At 41.8% G+C, this 16451-nt stretch overlaps 1 protein-coding gene across 22 annotated transcripts in view; it reads right to left on the reverse strand.

Moving 5' to 3' along the window:
* Nucleotides 1–16451, reverse strand: part of LOC120995626 (ABI family member 3 binding protein) — a 409717-nt gene that overhangs the window by 226952 nt on the left and 166314 nt on the right. Inside the window, exon 1 of one of the 22 annotated variants that reach the window (XM_040424959.1) lies at nt 9910–9919. The exons of the other annotated variants lie outside the window; for them this stretch is intronic. Within the exon in view, the coding sequence (XP_040280893.1) occupies nt 9910–9916 (7 nt within the window). The 5' untranslated portion in view covers nt 9917–9919. Of the gene's footprint in view, nt 1–9909; nt 9920–16451 lie in introns of those variants that run through there. 22 annotated transcript variants of the gene reach the window in all.

A 16451-nucleotide genomic window follows, 5' to 3' on the forward strand; every position in this document is an offset into this window, starting at 1 on the left:
TTCTATAGTGTTTTCTTTTTGAATTAAGTCACGGCTGGATCCATTTATTTTGGTACCACCGGACCAGGTCAGGTAGAGATGCCAGGCCCCCTTTAATGGCGTTTAAAGGGAATGCATCACCTATATTTTTAACTAATTAAAACCAGATACTCATATTTTTTTTAAATCTGCTTTTATCTTCTTATGGTAGTTTTTTTTATTCCATTCTTAATTTTTTTTTTTGTAGCTGATAACAGCTGCACCCATCTCGCATGATCTGCTGATAGTCACCACATACACTTTACAGTCACCACATGGCCCATAGGAAACTGTAGTGGGAAGATGACTCATTGACTTCTATGGGTTTCTATGACTTCTATAGGTTTCTAGGCATGCTTTGGGATCTGTGCAAATATAATTGAACAGTGGGGTTGCCTTAAAAAATAACTTTTATTAGTCAATGGTTAAAATAGTAGGCCCAATAATTTAATTAGAGACTACATGCATTAGTAGTCATACACCACCAAATGAAAAAGGTAGAGAGGAGAAGCAGGTGTGAAATGTAAACACTTGCTGGGAGGGTGAGTTTACGAAACATAGGGATACAGATAAAGAGGGAGACAGATGCTGGGTCTCTTCCCCTAGTATATCCCTCGGTTCTAACTCAAAATGATGCCCTCACTATATGTCCCTTAGTGTCCCTTGCAGGCAATGACAGTGACTGCCCAGCTTCATCAGAAATGCATAGGTGTCACACATCCAAGGACATACAAATCATATAGTACCAAGCAAAAGCATAACCCCGACGCGTTTCACTGGCAGTCAGCCAGGTCATCAGGGGACCTATATGCAAAACAAAACAGAGCACACACATATACACAATTGGAGAAGTATCCACGGCGCCTCCAAGTGTATTGGGGCCATCCAGGGAAAGAGCAGTATTGTATAAACAACTGGTACTTAGCTTCTCAATGTGCAGCGGTTCAGGGTCCACTCCTCCTGCGTATAGCAGTGATGGCAGTGAGTGCCCGTACTGGTGTTCGTTTAAACCAGCGCAGGCTGGTAGATCTGCCCCTCAAGGAGTCACATGCTCCGATCACGTGGGTCGAGACGTCACTGGTCACGAGTGCGCCGCGTCACGAAAAGGAGTCACATGACCGGGACTCAGACTAGAGGTGTGTCAGAGAGAACGTTAAGAGAGAAAGTCACTTCATGGATCTGGAAGCCCTCTGAGGGATCATCTCTGATAGAGAGTGCCGCATAGGGTGATAATAGAGAGTGACTGCTACAATGAAGCAAGTGACTGTGTACCAGTTAGACACTGCATTGTAACCAGAGTCTGTAGTAACGTCGCTCCAGCAAGTAAAGAATGATGCAATGGGCACCCAGTGACTAAATATGCTGTTTAAATTCTACTCTCTGATTATAATGAAAAGTGTCAATGGCAGGCACACTATACACACAGCTGTGGGTGGCCATAAGTAAATCCTAAGAAGGTTAGTAGCCTAGTGGCTGCCGAGACCTTCAGAGATGCCAGGGCTTTAATATATAATTGGTGCAACCCTACATACAATGCCTATGTGAGGCATGTTATGATGGGGTAGACTCCCTTAGATCCATAATGGCACCTCCCGGATATTATTGTATGCCACACAGTCCATCAAGCCCCAGTAAGGGACAGACTATATTTTCTACAACAATCCTACAGTCGTGGGCCAAAAGTTTTGAGAATTACATAAATATTGGAAATTGGAAATTGGAAAAGTTGCTGCTTAAGTTTTTATAATAGCAATTTGCATATACTCCAGAACGTTATGAAGAGTGATCAGATGAATTGCATAGTCCTTCTTTGCCATGAAAATTAATTTAATCCCAAAAAAAAACTTTCTACTGCATTTCATTGCTGTCATTAAAGGACCTGCTGAGATCATTTCAGTAATCGTCTTGTTAACTCAGATGAGAATGTTGACGAGCACAAGGCTGGAGATCATTATGTCAGGCTGATTGGGTTAAAATGGCAGACTTGACATGTTAAAAGGAGGGTGATGCTTGAAATCATTGTTCTTCCATTGTTAACCATGGTGACCTGCAAAGAAACGCGTGCATTTGTGGCTACTAAGATTGCACCTCAATCAACAATTTATAGGATCATCAAGAACTTCAAGGAAAGAGGTTCAATTCTTGTTAAGAAGGCTTCAGGGCATCCAAGAAAGTCCATCAAGCGCCAGGATCGTCTCCTAAAGAGGATTCAGCTGCGGGATCGGAGTGCCACCAGTGCAGAGCTTGCTCAGGAATGACAGCAGGCAGGTGTGAGCGCATCTGCACGCACAGTGAGGCGAAGACTTTTGGAAGATGGCCTGGTGTCAAGAAGGCCAGCAAAGAAGCCACTTCTCTCCAAAAAAAACATCAGGGACAGATTGATCTTCTGCAGAAAGTATGGTGAATGGACTGCTGAGGACAGGGGCAAAGTCATATTCTCCGATGAAGCCTCTTTCCGATTGTTTGGGGCATCTGGAAAAAGGCTTGTCCGGAGAAGAAAAGGTGAGCGCTACCATCAGTCCTGTGTCATGCCAACAGTAAAGCATCCTGAGACCATTCATGTGTGGGGTTGCTTCTCATCCAAGGGAGTGGGCTCACTCACAATTTTGCCCAAAAACACAGCCATGAATAAAGAATGGTACCAAAACACCCTCCAACAGCAACTTCTTCTAACAATCCAACAACAGTTTGGTGAAGAACAATGCATTTTCCAGCAAGATGGAGCACCGTGCCATAAGGCAAAAGTGATAACTAAGTGGCTCGGGGACCAAAACATTGACATTTTGGGTCCATGGCCTGGAAACTCCCTAGATCTTAATCCCATTGACAACTTGTGGTCAATCCTCAAGAGGCGGGTTGACAAACAAAAACCCACTATTTCTGACAAACTCCAAGAAGTGATTATGAAAGAATGGGTTGCTATCAGTCAGGAATTGGCCCAGAAGTTGATTGAGAGCATGCCCAGTCGAATTGCAGAGGACCTGAAAAAAAGAAGGGCCAACACTGCAAATACTGACTCTTTGCATAAATGTCATGTAATTGTCGATAAAAGCCTTTGAAACGAATGAAGTGCCTGTAATTATATTTCACTACATCACAGAAACAACTGAAACAAAGATCTAAAAGCAGTTTAGCAGCAAACTTTGTGAAAACGAATATTTGTGTCATTCTCAAAACTTTTGGCCACGACTGTACAGTTTAGGCTACTTTCACACCAGTGTTTCGGTGTCCGCCTGTGAGATCCGTTTCAAGGCTCTCACAAGCGGCCCCAAACGGATCAGTTTAGCCCCAATGCATTCTGAATGGATGTGGATCCGTTCAGAATGCATCAGTTTGGCTCCGTTCCGCCTCCATTCCGCTCTGGAGGCGGACACCAAAACGCTGCTTGCAGCGTTTTGGTGTCTGTCTGGCGATGCGGAGCCAAACGGATCCGTCCTGACTTACAATGTAAGTCAATGGGGACGGATCCGTTTGACGTTTACACAATATGGTGCAATTGCAAACGGATCCGTCCCCCATTGACTTTCAATGTAAAGTCAGGACGGATCCGTCTGACTAACAATTAGACTTAGACTTTTTTTTTTTACATAGAATGCAGACGGATCCGTTCTGAACGGATACCATTGTTTGCATTTATAGGTGGGGATCCGTCTGTGCAGATACCAGACGGATCCGCACCTAACGCAGGTGTGAAAGTAGCCTTATCTGTTCAAAGGTATTTGTCCACCAAGTGTGAGCTGCAACCATGTTGCATTTAGCACCCCTTAAAGGGACTGTGACGATCAAGCATCTGTGCCTCTATGGAAAACAATACATTTTCCTGTTCCAAACACTGTCTGCGACAGTGTGTAGTCCCCACAACAGTCATGTGAAATTTGTGCACAATTCTTGCTTTTTGCAGATGGATAATTAGATTATGCAACTGTTGGCTTATTACAAGTACTGCATAATATTAGAGAGATGAGTGGTTTTACAATATTATGTATATCAGGGATCAGCAACCTCCGGTACTCTAGCTGTTCTGAAACTACTATTCCCCAAATGCTTCATTCACTTCTATGAGAGGTACAAGAACAGCTGAGCACGTGTGCATACTGGGAGTTATAGTTTTACAGCAGCTGGTGTGCCGAAGGTTGCTAACCCTGCTGTATATGAACATGTTTTACCTGATCATACTCAGTAGACAGGCTGCAGAAGTAATATTTTGATATGCAGTTACCAGAAAGCTCAGGCAGGACAACGGGAACAAGTAAGAAAAGCTCAGATCTCTTCAAGCTCCATAGTTTTGAACTTTGCATATGTAGAGAACCATCCACATACAGCACAGATAGTAATATATATTATATATAATATATTATGTGCAGTTTTTAAATATAGATATTTTCATGCTACAGTCAGATTTAATTTTAAAAATACATCTACTCCAGATATGACTATAATACGGGCCCTTCAGCAGCAGAGATTAATTGGTGTTTATACATTTGGCAATGGTTAGTAAACTAGATGAAGAAACATATCAAAAGACTAGAGTTTAGAGGAGAAAGGTCTTTTATAAACATGGCCAGCTCTGAGCCCAACTTTTCCTTCTGCATGTATTCCAACTCCCTAACCAGCATATTCCACATGAGTGCAAGCTGAAAAGTATGTGTAATGGAAATTTAAATATGCATGGGCAGGAAATTGTTCCAGTTTTTAGCTATAATTGGATAAGAAAATGGGGCTTTTTGCAAAAGACATATTTCTAAAGACAGTGTGCAAAGGTATGACTGTCCCTGCAAATATCTCTGACCATTCTTTACGGACATTCTTTTTGGAAATATGATTGATTTCATAAGGCATAAATACATTTTTTTTAAAAATCACAAATTGTGGTAATCAGAAGAAATAGACAATTGAGATCACTTTAGTTGTGAAAATTGTAAGTACCAAACTGTTTAATCGTTGTTCTCAAAGAAGTGGCCAAACTACAGTATAGTGATCAATTCTCTGTTTGCAAAGTTACTGGTAGAAACTATCTTCTTAAAGACCCGGAACAAGTACGGTCGTGTGAATGGACCCTTAGGGCGGACGTAAAAAAAGTAAATGCAAAAACAATAGATAAATTTCAGGGTTTTTTGCACCCCCAATCAACCAATAAATAATTTTTAACTTGGCAAAAGATGCAAAAAAAAATACCAGAATTGCAGTTTATTTTCTATTACCCGTCAAAAAATGAATGAAATCTACTTAATGCCTTATATATAACTTACCGTACCTCACTAAAAATAAACTCTCATGCGGGCAGCCCGATGTGCACAGCATCATTGTAATCTATTAAGCTGTGCGCTCCCGTGCGCACAATCATTGCCGCTCCGGGACATATGGCCTGCTTATGGACCGTATATCTCGGAGGGCATACGGTCATGAGCAAGAGTCCTAAAACTGTGAAGAATTTGAATCTCTCTCCATCTACAGTACATAATATCAGATTTAGCCTGATGGTCAATATTGGATGCTCGTGATCTATGAGCCCTCAGATGGCACTGCATTAAAAACAGGTATAATTCTGTACTGGAAATCACTGTATGGGCTCGGGAACACTTCCAGACATTATTGCCTGTGAACATAGTTTGCCATGCCACCCACAAATGCAAGTTAAAGCTGTATCATGCAAAGAAGAAGTCATCTGTCAAGATGATGCGGAAATGCCATTGTTTTCTCTGGATCAAAGCTCATTTAAAATGGACTGAGGCAAAATGGAAAACTGTTCTGTGGTCAAATAAATCAAAATTTGAAATTCTTTTTGGAAACCATAGATTCTGTATACTACAGACTCAAGAGGAGAAGGAAAATCCAATTTATCTGCACACAATTCAAAAGCCTGCATCTCTGGTGGCATGGGTTTGCATTAGTGCCTACGGCATCTTTCGGTAAGGCCTTGCATATTTCAGTAAGACAATGCTAAACTACATACTGCATCCATCACAGCAGCATGGCTTTTCAGAAGAACAGTCCGGCTGCTGAATGGTCCTGCCTGCAGTCCAAAATTGGCATATCATGAAATGAAAAATTTACAAAGAAGACCCAGGACTGTTGAGTAGCAAGAATCCTACATCAGACAAGAATGGGGCGACATTCCTCTCTCAAAACTCTAGCAATTGGTCCTCTCACTTCCTAGATGTTTACAGACTGTTAAAAGAAGAGGGGATGCTACATAGTGGTAGACACTGCCCTGTCCCAACTTTCTTTCAGATGTACTGCTGCCATTAAGCTCTAAATTAGTAAATTTTTTAAATTGAGCAGTAACATGTCTCACTTTCAACATCTGATATATGTTCTATAATCTATTGTGCATAAAACATGGCTCTATGAGATTTGCAAATCATTGTGATCTGTTTCTATCTATATTTATTTACTTTTTACCCAGCGTCCCTACTTTCTTGGAATTGGTGTTTGAGGATTGACATGTTATAGCTCTTGAAATGCGACAATGAGAAAACAACAAAAAATGCTAGGGTAATTGCTTGGTCCCAAAATAGTAGGAACTTTAAGGAATTAATAGTGTTCTGGACTATCAGAAACAGTTGCTAGATCAATCCAAAAACATTGAAAATTGCCAATACTCCAGAAGCCACTTGGGTATACCCACAAGTCTGGTATAGTTGTCATGTTCTGTTTCTTACTGGAAAAAGCATGGTTTAAAGGGAATCTTGTCACCATCATTTTGGACTGCAGATAAGGACTTCATATGACTAATTTTTATCTTCTTACTGCCCCCAATTCTCCAACTGTCAGAAATACATTGTCAGGATTGCCATGCAGAAGTCCTCTCCATATGTTAGCACACCACAGCAGTCCAGACTGTGTGCCGACTGCGCAGCTTTGAGTGCTGACAGTGGGGAAAAAATTGTGATCTGGTGTCCTTATATGCAGTACTACTCACGTACTAGTGCAGATTATAGTCCAGAATCATGGTAACAGATTCCCTTTAGAACAATTTTCTCCTTTCCTTATGCACTTTTGAAAAGCTATACCTCTGTGTATAACAATGGATATAGTTTCTTTTTCTCAGAAAAGCTGTATTTCACTACATACTTTTAAATGAAAGTTCAAGGATGAACAATAAATTTAAGCGCTGGTGACGTACACTAAAATGTGTCCTTCGGTAATTTGCCCTTTTGGAAACATATGTAAAGAGTAAAAAACACACATGTTCAGCAGTGATACTTGCACCAACAGTTCCGGTAAATGTGGCCAGTAATTTTAAAATTCACAGCAGTAAAATTAAAAGGAAGCAAACACATTTCTTTCCATTGTAAACTGATACAGTGACAGATGTCTTTTCAGTTCTTTATGATCGGGATCCTTTTCTTTCAGGTTCCCAGTAGCTCAGGCATCCATGTGTATTAATAACCCCTACAGTCACTTAAAAGGAAAGGTGGGGATAAAGTACACTGCTCAAAAAAATAAAGGGAACACTTAAACAACACAATGTAACTCCAAGTCAATCACACTTCTGTGAAATCAAACTGTCCACTTAGGAAGCAACACTGAGTGACAATCAATTTCACATGCTGTTGTGCAAATGGGATAGACAACAGGTGGAAATTATAGGCAATTAGCAAGACACCCCCAATAAAGGAGTGGTTCTGCAGGTGGTTACCACAGACCACTTCTCAGTTCCTATGCTTCCTGGCTGATGTTTTGGTCACTTTTGAATGCTGGCGGTGCTTTCACTCTAGTGGTAGCATGAGACGGAGTCTACAACCCACACAAGTGGCTCAGGTAGTGCAGCTTATCCAGGATGGCACATCAATGCGAGCTGTGGCAAGAAGAATTGCTGTGTCTGTCAGCGTAGTGTCCAGAGCATGGAGGCACTACCAGGAGACAGGCCAGTACATCAGGAGACGTGAAGGAGGCCGTAGGAGGGCAACAACCCAGCAGCAGGACCGCTACCTCTGCCTTTTGTGCAAGGAGGAACAGGAGGAGCACTGCCAGAGCCCTGCAAAATGACCTCCAGCAGGGCACAAATGTGCATGTGTCTGCTCAAACGGTCAAAAACAGACTCCATGAGGGTGATATGAGGGCCCGACGTCCACAGGTGGGGGTTGTGCTTACAGCCCAACACCGTGCAGGACGTTTGGCATTTGCCAGAGAACACCAAGATTGGCAAATTCGCCACTGGCTCCCTGTGCTCTTCATAGATGAAAGCAGGTTCACACTGAGCACATGTGACAGACGTGAGTCTGGAGACGCCATGGAGAACGTTCTGCTGCCTGAAACATCCTCCAGCATGACCGGTTTGGCATTGGGTCAGTAATGGTGTGGGGTGGCATTTCTTTGGAGAGCCGCACAGCCCTCCATGTGCTCGCCAGAGGTAGCCTGACTGCCATTAGGTACCGAGATGAGATCCTCAGACCCCTTGTGAGACCATATGCTGGTGCGGTTGGCCCTGGGTTCCTCCTAATGCAAGACAATGCTAGACCTCATGTGGCTGGAGTGTGTCAGCAGTTCCTGCAAGACGAAGGCATTGATGCTATGGACTGGCCCGCCCGTTCCCCAGACCTGAATCCAATTGAGCACATCTGGGACATCATGTCTCTCTCTATCCACCAACGTCACGTTGCACCACAGACTGTCCAGGAGTTGGCAGATGCTTTAGTCCAGGTCTGGAAGGAGATCCCTCAGGAGACCGTCCGCCACCTCATCAGGAGCATGCACAGGCATTGTAGGGAGGTCATACGGGCACGTGGAGGCCACACACACTACTGAGCCTCATTTTGACTTGTTTTAAGGACATTACATCAAAGTTGGATCAGCCTGTAGTGTGTTTTTCCACTTTAATTTTGAGTGTGACTCCAAATCCAGACCTCCATGGGTTAAAAAATTTGATTTCCATATTTTTTTTGTGTGATTTTGTTGTCAGCACATTCAAATATGTAAAGAACAAAGTATTTCAGAAGAATATTTAATTAATTCCGATCTAGGATGTGTTATTTTTGTGTTCCCTTTATTTTTTTGAGCAGTGTATATTGTGGGAATTAGCTATGTAGCGGTAGGCAAAATGGAATAACTATAGTCAGAAACAGTGACACAGAAGTCCATTGAAAAAAAGGCTTGCCTGTTTGTTTGTTTTTTGCATAAAACAAACATATAGCAATTATATTCAGGCCCAAGACACAAATAAACGACTGATCAGCTGAGCGCTAACTAAACATTTATGTTTCCCTGACTATACAAGTGGCTTACCATTAAACACTTTGCATTGTGTTTTACCTCACAGAAGGAGCAAATGTCCACTTTGTCTACAGTTTAAAACAGCAGAAACCCAGCAGCTTATGGTGCCACCTGCAGGCCTCCATAAGAACTACTGCTGTAATAGTAAGATTCTTCAGAGACCGAGCCTATCACAAAGAAGCTGTTTGAGCTGCCTCAGATGTCGGTGTCACAATTGACAGCAGCAACTGAGGGGTTTAATGTCTGCGATCGGTGTTATCGCCGATCATAGACATTGCTTCCAGCTGTCTGCAGTTTAAAACAGCAGAAACCCAGCAGCTTATGGTGCCTGCCTACAAAGACGCTACTGCTGATATATATATAGTCATACGGCAGTAGGGAAGTGGTTAACCATCTTAATAAAATTAGAATTCAACCCCAGACCTAGAGGAGGATTGTAAGCAGATGAGGTTTGCTTATCACAGCCAAACCTGACCAATGCAAAACCAAAACAAAATAAGGTCAGTGCCTTGCATAGTTCTTAACATCCCTACTCAGATCCAAAAAGCATAGCTGTTTTAATTCTCCAAGTTTCAAGTTACGTAGATACTATTTCTCTCAAGAAAGACATTTGATGCCCTTTAGATTAGTTGGCTATCTCCACTTCAACTGAAATTTTGGTAGAGAATAACTCACCATCCATGATGTATGAGTAGATGTTGATGCCATGTGTAAGAGATCTATACTTAAGTAAGAGATCTATACTTAAGTAAGAGATCTATACTTAAAATACTGCAGCCGATGATTTATAAGAGTCATCACAAACCTTGTATGCAACTATTACTAGGAGAGTGTGCTGCTGGCTGCTCATCCCAGGTAATTCTTCATAACCTCAGACGCCTGAGAACATCCACCAAAACATGTCATTAGCGGTTAACCACTCAAGTGTGTAAAAATATTTGAGCTTGATTTGGAACATAGCAGCTACTCAAGCATTAAACCCACTGGGCTTATATCCCAAAATCTACAGTCTGAAAGGCTAAATCTGAAACTGACATGTTATAAAAATATTTCTCACTTTGATGAAACAGAATATTTACCTGCTGACCTTTCTGTCATATTGTCTGATATTAAAAATAAATATAATCAGAACAATCATCCTTCACCCTCATGAAGACAACCCCTGTCCAAAAGCCCTATGTGCATATGGATTTGATAGAGTGGGTTCCCCTCTAGAACAGAGAGCTGCTCTATAAGCTGCCATGTAAGATGCAGATGTTGCAGAGGAAATGTCTGGCTAGTTGTTGCTTCCACCGGCATAATTGCTGTCTGTGGCCACATTCTAAAAGGGGTTTTCTCTAATAAGACAACCACTTTAAACAGTATGAAGATGGTGTGAAACTGACTAAAGATATACAAATTGTTACCACTGTAATATAGTTTGGGAGATTAGAAAAAGCTATCTAGTTCAACCTATTGTTCTGCCACATTGATCCAGAAGAAACAAACTCAAGACGTAAATTTTTCCTTAAGGGTTTCTGTCACCCCACAAAACTCATTTTTTTTTTTTGGATAGTTAGATTCCTTATAGCGCGATATAGGAGAATATAATAGTCTTACTTACTTTCATGCGGCCGATTCTTTAGAAAACAAAGTTTTATAATATGTAAATCAGGGCTCTACCAGCAAGTAGGGCGTCTACTTGCTGGTAGCCGCAGCAGAAATCCGCCCCCTCGCCGTGTTGATTGACAGGGCCAGCCGTGATCTCCTCCTCCGGCCGGCCCTGTCAGTATTTCAAAAATCGCGCGCCTCTGGTCATTCGGCGCAGGCGCTCTGAGATGAGGAGGCTCGTCTCCTCAGAGCTCCCTCAGTGCGCCTGCGCCGATGACATCACCGAAAGAGAAGACGTCATCGGCGCAGGCGCACTGAGGGAGTGCTGAGGAGACGAGCCTCCTCATCTCAGAGCGCCTGCGCCGAATGACCAGAGGCGCGCGATTTTTGAAATACTGACAGGGCCGGCCGGAGGAGGAGATCACGGCTGGCCCTGTGAATCAACACGGCGAGGGGGCGGTTTTCTGCTGCGGCTACCAGAAAGTAGACGCCCTACTTGCTGGTAGAGCCCTGATTTACATATTATAAAACTTCGTTTTCTAAAGAATCGGCCGCATGAAAGTAAGTAAGACTATTATATTCTCCTATATCGCGCTATAAGGAATCTAACTATCCAAAAAAAAAATATATGAGTTTTGTGGGGTGACACAAACCCTTTAAGGTAATTAAGTTCCTTTCCAACTGAAAATATAGTAATCAGAATAAACTATAGATCAACAACCTTTCATCTGGAATCAAGCAGATAATTTAAAATATTATTTAGGCTTGGTGCAAACACTGTGATGAGGCTTTTGCCATGGTTTTGGCAACCATTTTGGGTGAATGCAGAGGGGACCTGGAATAGTTCCTCGCCACAAGGAAGGGACCAAATACTTTAACTACGTATTACCCTGTTACATCAATTATTTGGCATCACGTTTTTTTACGAAAACCCCTTTTCTGTTCCAGCCTGACTGTGCCCCTGTGCACAAAGCAAAGTCCATAAGGGCATGGTTGGGTGAGTTTAGTGTGGAAGAACTTGACTAGCTCACACAGAGCCCTGAACTCAACCCCATCAAACCCCTTTGGCATGAACTAGAACAGAGATTCAGTCTCTCTTGTCCAACATTTTAAGATTTATCATTCACCCATCCCAGTTTTCTGTTTTTAGAAAGTTGCAAAACTCAGTTCTGTGACTTTTTAAATGACATTGCAACTTTTTAAATCTAAAATAAAAGACAGATGCTATTGAAACAGGAACATATGGCGCAAATTGGGTAAATATGTCTAATACAACGTCAGAGTGAAGTACCACGCCCAATTGGATGCTCAACTTAGTATATTGTGCTAGAATACGCTCAATTCTATTGTAGGCAAAATATTGGAGTAACGGAATCTGCTGCCACAGTGGGGGTGCCTTCAGAAAGAGTGCCACGTCTTCTCCAGAGGATAAGCTAACAGTATACATGTATGCATTTGCAACCTGATGAAGAGGAACTGTTATCCCCGAAAATGTGTTGTGTTCTGCATATTTTCAATAAAGAAATATCTTTTTCATCATAACAAGCAGGACGTAGTCCTTTGCGCTGTGCAGTAAATGTAGCTTTTTTTGTCACAACTGGTTGGCAAGGGCGGTGTGTAGGAGGAGCCATCAGTCATGGCACATTTATCATTATTTATAGATGTCCCAATACTTTTGTCCATATAGTGTATGTAGACTGTGCCCATTCTTATTACTGTATATATATATAGATAATGTTATATCAGGTTATATCATCAGGAGTACTAGTAATGCCCCAAACTGTACTGCCTTACGAGTTTTCAATGACAGACAAGCCTATTTGGGGGCAGAGTGCACCTGTCGTTGTTATTGTTTTGTTATATTGTTATATTAATTATTACATCCACACTTGCTACCTTGTGTAGGATGTCTATTGTGGTACTTGTGGTTCGCCGCGGGCATCCTCCACCGTATGCATTTTGCTGGGGATTGCCATTAGCAACGGGCCACAAGTGCAGGATCTGCTCCCCTATATATATATGCACAACTGCATGTGGGTTTGAGCACCTCCTGCTAATACCACACTAGTCTTTTCAGTTTGTATATATAGATTCCTGGAGGTGTATAAACTCCAATTTAAATGTGCCTGTTTTCCATCTACAGGCCACATTTAGGTGCACCTGTGAGGCCTGGGACATATCAGCCAGTCTTGAGTGGGACTCGCAGACTCCTCCCTCCTCCCATTGCAAGCATGGCTACATGCTGGAGGTAACTGGTGAGCTGTTTGTGAGTCGGCCTTATGCTCCTGTAATTTGCCCACTGGCTCCTGGTATTGCCCATACGGCTCAGGTAGGAGAGTGTTAGGTCTCGGGCTACTTGAGAAACCTTGGCGTGGTGCCCGGGCTTAGACATGTTCTACACCGTAGGACATGTTGACTAATCTCTCAATTTTAAAATCAGTTTGAGGGTTTAGTGAGACTGCAGAGTGCACCTGTCGTTGTTATTGTTTTGTTATATTGTTATATTAATTATTACATCCGCACTTGTTACCTTGTGTAGGATGTCTATTGTGGTACTTGTGGTTCGCCGCGGGCATCCTCCACCGTATGCATTTTGCTGGGGATTGCCATTAGCAACGGGCCACAAGTGCAGGATCTGCTCCCCTATATATATATGCACAACTGCATGTGGGTTTGAGCACCTCCTGCTAATACCACGCTAGTCTTTTCAGTTTGAAAATATAATAATCAGAACAAACTATAGATCAACAACCTTTCATCTGGAATCAAGCAGATAATTTAAAATATTATTTAGGCTTATTGCAAACACTGTGATGAGGCTTTTGCCATGGTTTTGGCAACCATCTTGGGTGAATTCAGAGGGGACCTGGAATAGTTCCTCGCCACAAGGAAGGGACCAAATACTTTAACTACGTATTACCCTGTTACATCAATTATTTGACATCACGTTTTTTTACGAAAACCCCTTTTCTGTTCCAGCCTGACTGTGCCCCTGTGCACAAAGCAAAGTCCATAAGGGCATGGTTGGGTGAGTTTAGTGTGGAAGAACTTGACTAGCTCACACAGAGCCCTGAACTCAACCCCATCAAACCCCTTTGGCATGAACTAGAACAGAGATTCAGTCTCTCTTGTCCAACATTTTAAGATTTATCATTCACCCATCCAAGTTTTCTGTTTTTAGAAAGTTGCAAAACTCAGTTCTGTGACTTTTTAAATGACATTGCAACTTTTTAAATCTAAAATAAAAGACAGATGCTATTGAAACAGGAACATATGGCGCAAATTGGGTAAATATGTCTAATACAACGTCAGAGTGAAGTACCACGCCCAATTGGATGCTCAACTTAGTATATTGTGCTAGAATACGCTCAATTCTATTGTAGGCAAAATATTGGAGTAACGGAATCTGCTGCCACAGTGGGGGTGCCTTCAGAAAGAGTGCCACGTCTTCTCCAGAGGATAAGCTAACAGTATACATGTATTCATTTGCAACCTGATGAAGAGGAACTGTTATCCCCGAAAATGTGTTGTGTTCTGCATATTTTCAATAAAGAAATATCTTTTTCATTATAACAAGCAGGACGTAGTCCTTTGCGCTGTGCAGTAAATGTAGCTTTTTTTGTCACAACTGGTTGGCAAGGGCGGTGTGTAGGAGGAGCCATCAGTCATGGCACATTTATCATTATTTATAGATGTCCCAATACTTTTGTCCATATAGTGTATGTAGACTGTGCCCATTCTTATTACTGTATATATATATATAGATAATGTTATATCAGGTTATATCATCAGGAGTACTAGTAATGCCACAAACTGTACTGCCTTACGAGTTTTCATTGACAGACAAGTCTATTTGGGGGGCAGAGGATCTCATGACATCATATCTTAACGGGCCCATTGGGATTTTTCCTAGTACATCAATAGCCAATTCACCCCTGGGGCTTACCCACTTCATTCATTCAGAGTACCACTTGCTATTGAAGAGGTCACCTGAAAGTCTTGGCAACATCTGTCACAATGACTACCTCCAGGTGCTGTAGTGGCTAATAGAAGCCAACTAGATCTTAGTGAAAAAAGGATTTTATATCTGTTTAGCCACTGTCCGGAGTGACACCATATCCCTCTGGGCAGTGGCTTTAATTAATAATATTTAATCCTACTGCTTATATTTCAAACAAGAAGTAGAGAAACATCATATATTTATTTTCTATAAATTATAAAATATATATTTGTCTGATTAATGCATGATACACATCCAGTTTTATTGGCTTAGGTAAAATGTATACATGTAAAAATAATTAACACTTATACTACTGACAAAACCTAAAACTCATGTAAGTTTGCACATGCCAGCTCTGTTTATGGTCTATAATAGAAGAAACATACTCATAAAGCAGTTCAAAGTATGTTTTAAATTAGTGTCGCTGCAAGTATTTAACTGAACCAAAAACAACCAGTAATTACATTTATAGGCAATAAGATGTTTTCATTCCATGGACACTGCTGCTTGGAGTGCCAAAAATCTCATTTTCAGGTTTTAACTCCCTGATCATGGGTGTATATTTGAATTCCATATCTTAACTTCAAAGGCTTTAAATTTATTGGCTATAAAATGCGCCACTTGGCAGTAAAAAGGTGTTAGATGTGTAACGCCCCAGAGTGGCATTACAACTTCTGCACCCTGCTACTATCTTTAATGGGCTAAAATAGTGTCATCCTATGTATTTGTTTCCAGGTCCTGTATAATGCGCATTTCCTATTTTGCAACTGTTGTGTTCAAATGTAATGTGCCTGGTTCACCAGCAGGTGGCAGCAAACATGGCAGAGTTACAGGTACATAGAATGGAGCTTTCCATTCCATTCCAACACCCCCCCCCCCCCTCTGTGGAGGAGAGGGAAAGTCCCACTTCCTTCAGCAAGGGTGCAGTTCAGTTCCTAGTCAGTTTAGCTTACCCCCTGCTAGGGGAAGGAAGCAGGTGCACGTCCCTGTCGGACGAGCCCTGTCTAGGCCAGCTAGAGGCTAGAGCAACTTCAAAAGGGTTCTCATGACCTGTGCTGCTATTTTATATTGCTACCCATGTGGATTACAAATGACTTTGCTACCTTATGTGGATTACAAATAATGACGTTGCATTATTTCCCATGGGTTACAAAGGACTCTTTTGCACTTTTGTTATAGTTTTCAATGGATCCTCAAGCATTGAAGAAATTGACTCTAATGTGATTTTCTTGCACTATTTTATTGCATTAAGTATTGCCTTATCTATTTGCACTGTGATTTTCCTTAATCTTTTTCAGGTTCAGCAACGTTTCAAGTATATTGCCCATTGTCTGGACTCATATGGGTACTGCAATGTGATCTATGCACTTTTTTCTTATGGACTTTGCACTTTATATTGTTAGCCAGATAGTGAGCGACCTTACTTTTCTAGCTTAATGGACTGCCTCTGAGGACGTCTGGTACGTCACAAGCAGATCTTACATCATCATTGCTCATATGGACTGCTTCTGAGGACGCTAAATACTAATGGTTCTTATGTGACCTTGTGTTAGCTAGATAGCCTAGTTATACATTGTATTGTATGGCTACACAGGGGGGAACCAAGTGGTAAGTCACAAGCAGATCC

This window comes from Bufo bufo, chromosome 3 (assembly GCF_905171765.1).
Source record: "Bufo bufo chromosome 3, aBufBuf1.1, whole genome shotgun sequence".
In the NCBI taxonomy this organism is placed as follows: Eukaryota; Metazoa; Chordata; class Amphibia; order Anura; family Bufonidae; genus Bufo; species Bufo bufo.